This window comes from Hypanus sabinus, chromosome 8, assembly GCF_030144855.1.
Source record: "Hypanus sabinus isolate sHypSab1 chromosome 8, sHypSab1.hap1, whole genome shotgun sequence".
Lineage (NCBI taxonomy): Eukaryota > Metazoa > Chordata > Chondrichthyes > Myliobatiformes > Dasyatidae > Hypanus > Hypanus sabinus.
In genome coordinates this window covers 84,245,594-84,259,485 of record NC_082713.1, presented here as the reverse complement: position 1 = coordinate 84,259,485, position 13,892 = coordinate 84,245,594, and the positions used below count along the sequence as shown (strand labels likewise).

Below are 13,892 nucleotides of genomic sequence, written 5' to 3'. Positions count from 1 at the left end.
GTACATGTGTCTGTATCCCACACAATTTAAAAAACGCTTGCCAAACGCATATCAAAAAATTAATTACCAGAGATAAGGTGTCAAGAGATAACGTTTGTCTGAGATCAAATCTGAACTTATCTTCTCCCTATTTGGAGTCATAGTCATAGAACATGCAAACAGGCCCTTCGGCCTGACTCTCCATGCTGTCTGTGTTGCCCAGCAACCTCGTCCCATCTGCCTGCATTTGGCCCATAACTCTCTAAAGCCCTCCTATCCATTGCCTATCTCAATAGCTTTTCAGTGTTGCTCATGTGATCACTTCAACCACTATTTCTGGCAGCTCATTCCAAATACGCAGCATCCTTTGCATAAAGAAGCTGTCCCTGATGTCCCTTTTAAATCACTCACCATTGACTTTCAACCTATGCCCTCTTGTTTTCAGCAATCCTTCCTGACAAAAAGTTTGTGCTTTTACCCTGTCTGTGCCCCTCGTGGTCTTTAATACCTTTATCAGGTCATCCCTCAGTCTCTTGCCTTCCAGGGAGTAACATTCCATTCTCTGTGTAATTTGGGCTTCTTTGTCCCACAAACATCCTTGATAGATCTTTTCTGCACTCTTTCTAGTTTAATAATATCCTTCTTATAACAGTGATCAAAACTGTACACAACATTCCAAGTACAGCTTCACTGATGTATCATGACTTCCCAATTCCTGTACACAGTGCCCTAACTAATGAAGGCCAGTGTGTCAAAGGCCTTTCATCACCATCCTATCTACCTGCAATGCCATTTTCAGTGAACTATGCCCTTGCACTCCTCGGAACCTCTGTTACAGCACTCATCACACTCCCCAAAGTCCTACCATTTGCTCTATAAGTACTCCTGTGATTTGATCTCCCAAACTGCAGTACTGGATTGAAAGCTACTTTCCAACCCTCAGCCTACATACTGAGTTGATCTAGACTTCTCGGTAATTTTTTTTTGAGACAACCTTCTGCACTATCTATAACACCACCTATTCTGGTATCATCTGCAAACTTAATAACCATGCCTTATACATTCACATCCAAACCATTTATATAAATTACAAAAATGAAGGTCCCAACTCTAACCTCTGTGTAGACCTCCATTCTGAGCAACAATTCTCTAATTTCACCCTCTGCTTCCTAGCACTGAGCCAATTATAAATTAAATCTTCTATCTCCTACGGGCTCCCTTGCAAGTTAACCTTGCAGAGAAGCCTGCCATGAGAGATCTTTTCAATGGCTTTGCTAATGTGATGAGACCTTGACAAGGATGTTTTGGACCCAAATCCAAGACAAGGATCGAGACATGGTATAAAGCTGGAATGTGAACTGAACACCAACAAAACGCTAGATGATATTTCTAGTAAGGCTTACAATTGAGCTCTGAGGCTTCATTCAGGTGCTCTTTAAATACTCAATTCTTGGCACCCAAAATGTGTTTGTGAATTGGTGGGATGGTTCGGAACCCTTAAAGGGACCACACTCGCTACCTATACACTGGAGAGTCAGAGCGTCTAAAGCCCAGAAGATGGCACTCTTGGGTCCAACTCATAACAGGAACCCTCCCCTACAGCCAACTCCTGATAGCCCTGGCTGCTTGGAGAGACAGTGATGGTAGTTTGGATGACAACTGGATCCAAGAGTATTATTGATGTTCCCCATTGATAAACCTAGGCAGTGGTAGGGCTGATGGTGTTGGGGCTAAGGGGCTGATGCAGACAGGTTTTAATTTAGAGATGTGGAAAGTGGAAATGATCTTCAGGGTCTCGGAGAACTGCAAGCTCTAAGCCACTGGATTTACTTTCTTTAGGGCTTTGAAGGGTCCAATGAACCTGGGCACCAACTTTCTAGACTCCACCTGGATAGCCAGACCTGTAGCCCAGGCTACAAAGCAGGTCCCTGTCTTCTCCTTCAGTTAGCCTTGGTTTCTGCCTTTCACGAAGAGGAGAGTAAATTCTCTCTTGCCCTAACCCATTTTTGCTTGCAGTGTTGGATGAGATCTTCGACTGCAGGAACCCCAACCTCAGCGTCCTGTTCTGGAGAGAGTGGTGGAGGATAACCAAATTGGTGGTCTAATGGTGTCATCCCATGCGCTAAAATGTAGTGTGTTGTGAGTGACCTCTGCCCACGTCAAATGACCGCATCACTCTTCAGCACTCTCTAAGGCCAGCCATCTTAGGGATCATTCTAAATCTTGATTGGGCCACTCTGTCTGGCCGTTGGACTGCGGGTGAAACTCAGAGGAAATGCTTGCTGTGGCCCCAATCAGCCTACAGAACACTCTCCAGGAATATGATGTGAATTGTGGACCACGATCCATGATAATGTCCACAGGATCCACATGGATCCTGAAGACCTGGCCCAGGACTATTTCAGCCATCACTGCTGCAGATATTAACACAATTAAAGAACAGAGACCACCTGGCCTTCCTGAAAATCAGTCTCTTGGCCTCCTGAATATAAGCCAGGTTCTTGTGGTCTGTCCAAATAATTAACGGGTTCTTGGACCCTTCAAGACAATGACACCATTTCTCCAAAGTTAACTTAACCATAAGAAGCTTCCAATACCTGATGTCATAGTTTTTCTCAGCTGGGGATAGCTGCCTGGAGATGAATGCACAAGGGAGCAGTTTACTGTCCTAAGGTGATCGTAGAGGCAAGACAGTACCTACTCCGATGACTGAGGTGACCACCTCCACAATGAAGAGAAGGTCCTGATTAGAAGAAACCAAGATAGGAGCAGATGAGAGCCGCTGTTTAAGCTCTGCAAAAGCAGCCTCTGCTTTGGTAGTCCAGACAAAAGAGCTTGTGGATTTCTTAGTTAGCACTGTTAGCGGAGCTGCTGCCAGGCTGAAATGTCTGATGAACTTCCAGTAAAAGCTAGCAAACCCCTGGAATTGTAGGACTTATTTGACAGTGTATGGTGGTGGCCAGTCCTTCACTGCCTTGGTCTGGTAGAGTCCATCTTGAGATTGCCAATGACAATGATGAAACCCAAAAATGCAATGATCATCGCGTGAAACTCAGACTTCTCCAGCTTGACTTAAAATCCATGGTCTAGAAGTCTCTTTAAAATGTCCCTGACATGAGTGACATGCTCCTCCATGGACTTTGAGAAGATTAGGATATTGTCCAAGTAGACAAAGGCATGCTTATGCAGAGTATCCTGGAGCACATCATTTATAAAGGCCTGAAAGACTGCTGGAGTGTTCACAAGACTGATGAGCATAACCAGGCACTGAGTGTTCCGTCAGTTTATTGAATGTGGTTTTCCTCAAGGTTGTACATACTTCACAGGGCTCGCTTTGTGAATACTCTTGCCCCTTGGAGAATCTCAAAGCCCATTTTCATGAGTGAAAAGGGGTAAGAATTCTTGGCCATTATGTGGTTTAATCCCCAATAATCCATGCATGGCCTAGGCTCACAACTTTCTTTTGTACAAAGAGGAAGCTGGTGAGGTGGAGGGATGAATGAAACCCATGGCAAGAGCCTCCTTTACATACTCTTTCATTGCGTTTCTCTCAAGTACCACACAGAAAGTCTATAGCACAGTTGTAGGGTTGATGCAGTGGAAGAGTTGAGGCCTTTCCCTTGCTGAAGATCTTCTCCAAGTCCTTATAGATGAAAGGGATTTCAACCGGTTAAAACGCTACAATCTCCTCTGGACCTTCCTTTGATGATGACTCCTGAGGCTTCTTAGGTGGTGGAGTAATTCAACAGACCTCAGAGTACCCTCCCTAGGTTCTCAGAACTCATTCATGAAAATGAGAGTTCAAATCCTTGTCTGTATCCTCAGGCAATGGCAGAGAGGCATTACAAAAGGTCCTTGTGCTCTCGGGACTAGGTTCCAAGGGTCTTTCCCTTTTTCAGGACCTGGTGGCTGGATCCCTTAAGCTTAGCTACAAGAGTTCCAGACTCCTCAGGCACCTCTTTGGTATTCTTCTGAACTAGAGATTCCCTCTAGTTAGTTCCCATGCAGCCTAGACTAGTCAGGGTTGGGACTTGCACAATCCTGTTGGCTGGGGCTGGCTCGTCTGTATTTGAGGGCAGGACTAGATCTCCAGAAGGCTTCAGGTCGCCTCAGACTGAAGATGGCCCCCTTGTTGATTGTTGGTCTAGCAAGAGCTTGGGGATTGGAAGACCACACTGACAAACATTCCCTCTTACAATAATTGGACCAACCAAAGATACTCCCCTCCTTCCAGTCCATGGATGGGTTATGCTGGGACAGCCAAGGGTACCCGAGAATCAGGGGCATGAGTGGTGAGTCAATGATGTAGAAACTAATGTCTTCCGTGTGATCCCCTATCTCAGCTGCAAAACCAGAGTCTGTTGCTCGATCTGCATGGAACCTAGCAGGTGGCCTTCCAAGACAGTGGGTGGCAGAGACTAGCTCAATTCTCACAGCAATATGTTAAGTTAGCAGGCTGTTCCCAAGTCCAGAAAATTACCCTCTGCCCCAGAATTCACAAAAGCCCTCACTTGCCTCAGGTGCTCTCCACCTTCAGCCGGGTGGAGACTAGGACGTCCCATTGGTGGAGAGTCTAGTGCAGCTGATTTACATGGGCTTGACAGGATCCTGAACAGGAGATGGGCTGGTCATGGTCTGAGGTTGGGGAGTGGAACTACGAAACTCAGGCTAACCCTCTTTGACCCGTTGATGTAGTCCCCCTATTGCTCTGCCAGAAGATTATCGAGATGAATGGACAGGTTGACTAAAACAGCTAAGTCCTCTGCTGGCTCTCCCAAGGTGAGGACATCCTTCAGTTTGTCTCAGAGTCCTTGGAGGTATAGAGTGGCCACGGTCTCCCTGTTCCAACCACTCTCTTGGGCCAAGGCTGAAACTTGATAGCATAGTCAGCCACTGACCGTCTGCCCTGTCGTATTTTCATCAGATGGTCTGAAGCTCAGCTTGCTCTAGTGGGGTGATGGAACACTTTCCTTATTGCACCATGACTTCCTCTGCATCCAAGCAAATCTCCAGCCTTCATTCCTGATGCACGATAGCCTAGGCCAGGGCTCTTCCAGTTAGAAGAGAGATAATGAAGGCCAGCTTTCTGCTCACCAAAGGGAGCTGTGACGGCTGGAGTTCAAATACTAATGAGCACTGGGAGAAGATGCCGTGGCAAGAACCCGGGTCACCGTCGAATTTCTCTGGGGTTGGAAAATATACTGGGTCTGCACGGCGACTGACAGGCTCACCCAAACAACTCTGGCTTCCTTCTCTCGAAAGTTGATCCATTTGCCACATGACTGGAAATCCTCTCACCGTAGCTGGCTAAAGCAGATGAAAGACTCTGATCCCCCACTGGATCCATGTTTGGCTTAATGATACTTGACAAGAGACCTTGACGAGGATGGTCAGGACCCAAATTCTGGAGTATCTGAGGCAAGCATCGAGACACGGTTTAAGGCTGGAATGAGAACCGAGCACCAAGAAAACATGCAACAAAATCTGTAGTGGGGTTTATGATTGAGCACTGAGGTTCCATTCAGGTGCTGTTTAAATTCTCGATTTTTGGCTTGAAACATGATTGCCAATTAGTTGGATGGTATAAATCCTTAAAGGGACCACGTCAAGATATCCATACTCCAGGGAGTCAGAGCATCTAAACTTCAGAAGACATGTAACAATTACAGCACTGAAATAGGCCATCTCAGCCCTTCTAGTCCATGCTGAATGCTTACCCTCACCTACCTGCACTCAGCCTATAACCCTCCATTCCTTTCCTGTCCATAAAGCTATCCATTTTTTTTAAAATTGATAAAATCGAACCTGCCTCTACCACTTATACTGGAAGTTCATTCCACACAGCTACCACTCTCTGGGAGTAAAGAAGTTCCCCCTTGTAATACCCCTAAACTTTTGCCCCTTAACCCCTTTGCCCCTCTGCACCATGGTTGCATGCATCTCATAACAGCTAAAGTCAGACATGACTTCTCCCCAACAAAGTCACACTTGCTGTTCTGAATCAGACCCTGTCACTCCAAATATTAATATATCCTGTCTATCAGGACTATTCAGGCCCTGAGTTCTTGACACCTTACATTTAAAGGTCGCCCATGTGGCATATGCTCCTTTCCCTAAAAATAATCTCACCCAATCAACTATTGCACAATCCTATCTAATACCTCCAAAATTTGCTCTTCCCTCATTCAGGACTTCAACCTATGAATTAGCATGTCCTTCTCCAAGTTATTTTAAACTTAAAGAATTATGGTTACTGGACCCAAAGAGCTCACCAGCTGACGGTTGCCCTGGTTTATCCCCCTGAGAGACTCAGTGTTGCACCTTCTCTGGTACATTCCATATTGATGAAGAATGCTTCCCTGGACAAATTCCACTCCTTCCAAGGTTTTCACACTATGGCAGGCACAGTCCATAGTAGTAAAATTAAAATCTCCCACAAATATTACCCTAATAGGTTTACAACTAGCTGCAATCTCTGCATTTCTGCTCATCCAACTCACACTGACTTTTTGGGGGGAGGAGGCGAGACTACAGACCCATCAAAATGACCGTCCCATTTATATTTCTAAATTCTACCCATATGGCTTCACTGATTCCCCGAGGAGTATCATCTCTAAGGAACATTGTTATGTTCTCTTTCATCAAAGACACCCCCTTCTCTCCTACCTCCAGCTCTGTTACCTTTGCAATCTTTGTATCCTGGAGCACTGAGTTGTCAATCCTCCTCTTCCCTCAGCCATGTTTCTGTAATGGTTATTGAATCCCAGTTCCCAGAGTTAACCTATGCCTCAGTTCATCCTCCCCTCTTGTCAAGCCTCTTGAATTTGAAATCTGCACTGTAAACCAGCTGTCCTTCCTCTCCTTTCACTATAGAAGAAGAATCCTTGAAGGTGAGTTCAATTCAATGGGAACAGGTCAGTGATGGGGTGAGTGAAATTGAGTGAAGTTATCTCCTCTGGTTCAAGAGCCTGATGATTGAAGGCTAATAACTATTTCTGAACCTAGTGGTGTAGGTCCTGAGCCTCCTGTACCTTCTTCCTGATGACAGCAGCAAGAAGACAGCATGGCCTGCGTGGTGGGAGTCCTTGATGATGGATTTTACTTTCCTGTGAAAGTGCTCCATGTAGATGTGCTCAATGGTGGGGAAGGCTTTAATGGGCTGTATCCATCACTTTTTGTAGGCTTTTCCATATTGGTGTTGGTGTTTCCATACCATTCTGAATTCAATATGATAGAATTAATCCTGCAGCCTGAGAGAGCAAAAATAAAGTCAGATATATTAGTACTACAGTGGATTAAAAGGAATTACTGAGGCATGAGAGAGGAGCTGGCCAAAGTTGATTGGAAGGGGATACTATAAGGGATGACAGCAGAACAGCAATGACTGGAGCTTCTGAGGGCAATACAGAAGGTGCAAGATGAATACCAATGATGAAGAAGTATTCTAAAGGGAGGATGAGGCAACTCTGGCTGACAAGGAAAGGCAAGGACAGCATAAAAACAAAAAAGAGGGCATGCAATATTGCAAAACTTAAATGGAAGTTAGAAGATTGGGAAGCTTCTAAAAACCAGCAGAAGGCAACTAAAAAGCCATAAGGAGAGAAAAGATGAAACATAAAGGTAAGAGAGGTTGGTTGGCATCCATCTATCCTGAAGGACAATGGGTGATGGTGATCATCATCACAAGACTGGGCAGAAGGTATGGAGATCCTGAGATGCCAACTTGTCAAGATCCTCCTCTCAGCTTCACCAGTGTAATCCAAAGGAAAGCTTTTGAAGCAATATATTTGGCACCAGCTTGGCTGCAGAAGCTGCTGGAAGGATGTTCAATGACATCAGCCACCTTAGGGACTCCACTCCAGATTTGCTGTCTAGATTTCTTCCCATAGCTTTTGTCTCTCCCAAGGCTGCTCACAAGACAGTGGGGCTACTTACCCAGAGCTGGGGATCTGGTTCACAAGCACCAGGGCATGTCCGAACGCCAGTGGGCCAGCATGCTACTTGTGCAGGACCCAGACCTCCTCCCCATCTTCTGTAGTTCAGCCTAAGTCCAAAAAGAGTTCAGTTTCCATGTGTCGCCAGTGAGGAGGCACTACATGAGGCTTGCTGTTGAAGAAGCTATGTACTGGCAGGAAGAGAATTACACGTTCAGCTGTCCTTTTCATGAGACTGCTAGCCTGCGGTGGAAGATGAAAGTGAGAGCGACAAGCTCTACCCACTATACTACCTCACTAGACACCATTTTGACACCAAGGTAAGATAGCCAATAATATAAAAGAGGATACACTAGACACTAGAATACTACAGCACAGTACAGGCCCTTCAGCCCTCGATGTTGTGCCAACCCATATATTCCTTAAAAAAGTATTAAACTCACACTACCCTGTAACCCTCCATTTTTCTTTCATCCATGTGCCTGTCCAAGAGGCTCTTAAATACCCCTAATGTTTTAGCCTCCACCACCATCACTGGCAAGTCATTCCAGGAACCCACAACTCTCTGTGTAAAAAAAACTTACCCTTGATGCCTCCCCTAAACTTCCTTCCCTTAACTTTATACATATGCCCTCTGGTGTTTGCTATTTGTGCCCTGGGAAACAGGTACTGGCTATCCATCCTATCTATGCCCCTCATAATCTTGTAGACCTCTATCAAGTCCCCTCTCATTCTTCGACGCTCCAAAGAGAAAAGTCCCAGCTCTGCTAACCTTGCCTCATAAGACTTGTTTTCCAATCCAGGCAACATCCCGGTAAAGCTCCTCTGCACCCTCTCCATAGATTCCACATCCTTCCTCTAATGAGGTGACCAGAACTGAACACAATACTCTAAGTGTGGTCTCACCAGAGATTTGTAGAGTTGCAACATGACCTCTCTACTCTTGAACTCAATCCCCCCTGTTAATGAAGCCTAGCATCCCATAGGCCTTCCTAACTATCCTATCAACCTGTGCAGCGACCTTCAGGGATTTATGGATTTGAACCCCAAGGTCCCTCTGTTCATCCACACTCTTAACCCTGTACTCAGCCTTCTGGTTTGTCCTTCCAAAATTCATCACCTCACACTTGTCAGGATTGAACTCCACCTGCCACTTTTCTGCCCAACTCTGCATCCTGTCTATGTCCTCTTGTAACCTTCGACAACCTACAGCTCCATCCACAACTCCTCCAATCTTTGAGTCATCTGCAAACTTACTCACTCATCCTTCCGCCTCTTCATCCAGGTCATTGTGGTACTCCACTAATCACCAACCTCCAGGCAGAATACTTTCCTTCCACTACTACCCTCTGCTTTCTTCCTGTAAGCCAATTTTTTATCCAAACATCCAAGGTTCCACTGATCCCATGCCTCATGATTTTCTGGATGATTCTCTCGTGGGGGACAAGTAGTTATTTTTTCAGATATATAAAGAGGAACAGAGAGAGGCAAAAGTGGATATTGGATTGCTGGACAATGATGCTGAATAGGTAGTAATGGGGACAAAGAAATGGTGAACAAACTTATTTTGTATTTTGTGTCAGTCTTCACTGTGGAAGACACCAGCAAAACTTATTTTGTATTTTGTGTCAGTCTTCACTGTGGAAGACACCAGCAAAATTTGAGAATACTGGGGCAGAAAGGAGTGTATTAGCTGCTATTAAGGAGAAGATGCTTGGGAAGCTGAAAGGTCTGAAGGTAGCTAAGTCACTTCGATCAGATGGACTGCACCCCAGGCTTCTGATAAAATTTGCTGAAGAGACTGTGGAGGCATTAGTAATGACCATTCAAGAACCACGACATTCTGGAATGGTTCTAGAGGACTGGAAAACTGCAAATGTTACTCTACTCTTTAAGAAGGGAGAGAGGCAGAACAAAGGAAATCATAGGTCAGTTATCCTGACTTTACTAGTTGGGAAAATATTGGAGTCTATTATTAAGGGTGAGGTTTCTGGGTACATGGAGGCACATGATCAAGTAGGCCAATATCAGCATGGTTTCCTTAAGGGAAAGTATTGCCTGACAAATCTGTTGGAATTCTTTGAGGAAGTAACGAGCAGGATAGTCAAAGGAGAGTCAGTGAATATTGTTCACTTGGATTTTCAGAAGGTCTTTTTAAGGTAGAATCTCATGTTATTACAGAAAATATACTAGAATGGATAAAAAATCAGCTGACTGGCTGGAGGCAAAGAGTTGGAATAAAAGGTGTCTTTTCTGGTTGACTGCCTATCATTAAAAGATGTTCCTCAGAGGTCAGTGTTAGAACCGCTTCTTTTCACATTATATGTCAATGATTTGGATGGCTTTGTGGCAAAGTTTGCGGATGATATGAAGATAAAGTTAGGAGCAGGTAGTATTGAAGAAACAGGGAGTCTTCAGAAGACTTAGACAGATAGGGAGAATATGCAAAGAAGTGGCACATGGAATAAATGTGGGAAGTGTATGGTCATGCACGTTGGTAGAAGGAATAAAGGCATTGACCATTTTCTAAACAGGTAGAAAATTAAAAAATTAGTGGTGCAAATTGACTTGGGAGTCCTCGTACAGAATTCCCAAAAGGCTAATTGGCAGCTGGACTTGGTGGTGAGGAAGGGAAATGCAAAGTTTACAATCAGTTCGTGAGATCTAGAATACAAATGCAAGGATATTGTGCTGAGGGTTTATAAGGTATTGGTCAGACTGGACGTGGAGTATTATGAGAATTTTTGGCCCCTTATCTTAGAAAAGATGTGCTGGAATTGGAGAGGACCCAGAGGAGATTCACAAGTATGATTCCAGGAATGGAAGTTTTAACTTATCAGGAGCATTTAATGGCTCTAAGCCTGTACTCACTGGAGATTTAAATACTATCGGGGATCTCATTAAAATCTATCAAATATTGAAAGGCCTAAATAGAGTGGAGGTGGGGAGAATGCTTCCTATAGTGGCGTAGTTTAGGATCAGAACGCACAGATTCAGAATAGAGAGATGTTCATTAAGAACTGAGTTGAAGAGGAATTTCTTGAACCAGAGAGTAGCGAATCTGTGGAATTCTTTGCTACAAATGGTTGTGGAGGCCAAGTCTTTGGGAAAATTTCAAGCAGAGCTTGATAGGTTCTTGAATATTAGGGGTGTCAGAGGTTATGTGGGGAAGGCAGGAGAATGAGTTGAGAAGGATAATAAATCAACCATGATGGAATGAAGAGGCAGATTCAATGGGCCAAATAGCCTGCCCTACAGCTATGTCTATGGTCTCATGGTCTTTGGCTGCAGTATTATCCCCAATTACTTCATGCTCTTTAAAATGTTTGACAATGGGAAGTTCTGCTTGTGGCCGATTGAGGTGAGGTACTTAACGAAGCAGTCCCGTAATTTACAATGGGTCTCACCACTGTAGAGGAGGCCACATCCAAAGCATCGGACACAATAGATGACTCCAGCAGATTCACAGGTGAAGTGTAGCCTCACCTGGAAGAACTGTTTGAAGCTCTGAATGGAGGAGAGGAAGGAGGTCAAAAGCAGAATTTCCCGGTAGCTTAACATTTTAATTCTGATTCCCATACTCATTCCAACATGGCAGTCTGTAGACTCAGGGTAGAGGAACAACACCTTATACTCTGTCTGCGTAGTTTCCATCTAAATGGCATGAATATCAATTTCTCCTTCAGGTAAAAGGAAATTCCCTCCCCCTCCCCTCTTCTTCTATTCCCCACTTAAGCCTCTTACCTCTTCTCACCTACTCTCACCTCCCCCTGGGTCCCCTCCTCCTTCTCTTTCTCCTATGGTCCACTCTCCTCTCCTATCAGATTCCTTCCTCTTCAGCCCATAACCTTTCCCACCCATTTGACCTATTACCTTCTAGCTATCCTCCTTCCCCTCCTCCCACATTTTTATTCTGCTGTCTTGCCCCTTCCTTTTGACTCCTGAAGAAGGGTCTTGGCCTGAAACTATTTATTCATTCCTATAGATGTTGCCTGACCTGCTGAGTTCTCCAGCATTTTGTGTGTTTTGCTTTGGATTTATAGCATCTTGTGTTTTGCTTTGGATTTTCTTGTGTTCATCTAAATACACTACACCTACAACTTGCCCTCTATCAACTCTCCTTCACATCTTCAAACAATTGTCAAATTTCTTCCAACGACTCAAGCAATTTGAAAACTAAACTCAGCAATAGGTCTCTTCATCACTTGGAGCTGTTTCTGATCCCTCCAAAAAAAATGAATGTGGAAACAATACCCAAACCAGGTTTCATTTCAGCAGAGATGTTCAGGACTCTACACCATGAACACCCTGGTTGTTGGAGTGTAGTTGCACCAACAAGAGGTATATTGCAGACCACAACTTCAAAACATCTACTTCCACTCAGAAATTCTCTTTGCATGGGGCTATGCCGATATTTCTGAGCAGGATTCAAACCTACGTGAATGCTGAAATGTCATAATGCCACCATTACAAGTTATAGTGTAATCTACATCATTTGGATGTGCTACGTCAAATTCTCATGGCTCATAGGGACCTGAGTGCACATTCTAGGTTGATACTTCACTGCAGCACTGAAGATGTGCTGTGTTTCAAGTAATTCCATGGTCACATTACCATACAGTAATCCAAAGTCACACTCTAAAGAAGAGCAAGAGAATTCTTTACATATCTCAAATTTCACGTATTGCTTCCTATACCATTAACACTAAAATAGGTATGGCTTTTATAACACATGTATTATTGATATACAAGGATACTCTGGGTTAATTTGCTGATGTGATGAATTTGTCTCTAGTGTTAATCATGCTTCACTTTCATCTTTAACAGCCAGTTATTCCAACGAGTCCTACAAGCAGCTCCACAACACCAACTAGCACCATTGGCATGTCATCAAAGTATGACAGTTCCACACTTCATGATGTCTTCATTCTATCTCCTCTTTCAGGAATGTACAGTCCCAGGTGAGTCCTTACAGAAGGGAATTCCTGCTCTATGTTAAATAATAGCCAATCATTACTCTCATTGAAGATCTAACTTTTAACTATTTCGAATGAACTATTTCTGAATATTTTAACATTAATAGTTACCATTGTGTTTTTAGGAAATGCCCTACTGGTGAAGATGATTGTGTATAACATCTTGTTTTATCCAGTGTTTCTGTGTGTCTTGAGATTGCCTTGTCATTAAGCATCATTTATAACAGTTTTCAATGTCTAGTGAACACAAATGCTGCTGAAAAGTTTATAAACCAGAACAATCTTTTAAACTCATAGAGTCCTACAGCACAGAAACATTCTTCAGTCCAACTGTTGCATGCCAACCATGATCCCCATTCTACTTGTCTGAATTTGGCCTATTTCCCCCCAAACCTTTTTTATCTATGTACTGTGGTTGTCCAAATGCCTTTCTGCTGACAACCCTCTGGGTGAAAAATTTCCCTCTCATGTTCCCATGAAGTCTTTTTCTTCTCACCAACATCTTGGAGGATCTCTATTGTCCCAACACGTTGATGTGATCACAAGGAAGGCACAACAAAGGTTCTACTACATCAGGAGTTTCAGGAGATTTGGTGCATCACCAAATACTCTTAGACATTTCTATAAATGTCTAGTGGAAAGCTTTCTCACTGGTTGTATCACAGCCTGATATGGAACCTCCAATGCACAAGATCACATGAGGGTTGTAGGCTCAGCCAACTCCATCATGAGCAGAACCAGCCTCAACTTCAAAGACATCTTCAAGAAGAGGTATTACAAGAACTCCATGTTATGGACTCTTTATTAAGGACCCTCACTATCAGGGACATGCCCTCTTTGGTACTACCATCAGGGAGGAGGTACAGGAGCCTGAAGAGCCACACTCAAAGCCACAATCTTCCACTCCACCATCAATTTCTGAACAGTCTGTGAACACATGAACATTACCTCATTATTCTTTTTTTTTTGCACTTCTTATTTATTTTGTAATTTATAGTCATTT

General features: G+C 43.9%; 1 protein-coding gene across 1 annotated transcript in view; it reads left to right on the top strand.

Moving 5' to 3' along the window:
• The window catches only part of si:ch211-26b3.4 (connector enhancer of kinase suppressor of ras 2), a 911,874-nt gene that overhangs the window by 584,650 nt on the left and 313,332 nt on the right, over positions 1-13,892 (top strand). The window contains exon 10 of the mRNA XM_059977444.1: positions 12,741-12,874. Coding sequence (XP_059833427.1) covers positions 12,741-12,874 — 134 coding nt within the window. The remainder of the gene's footprint in view (positions 1-12,740; positions 12,875-13,892) is intronic.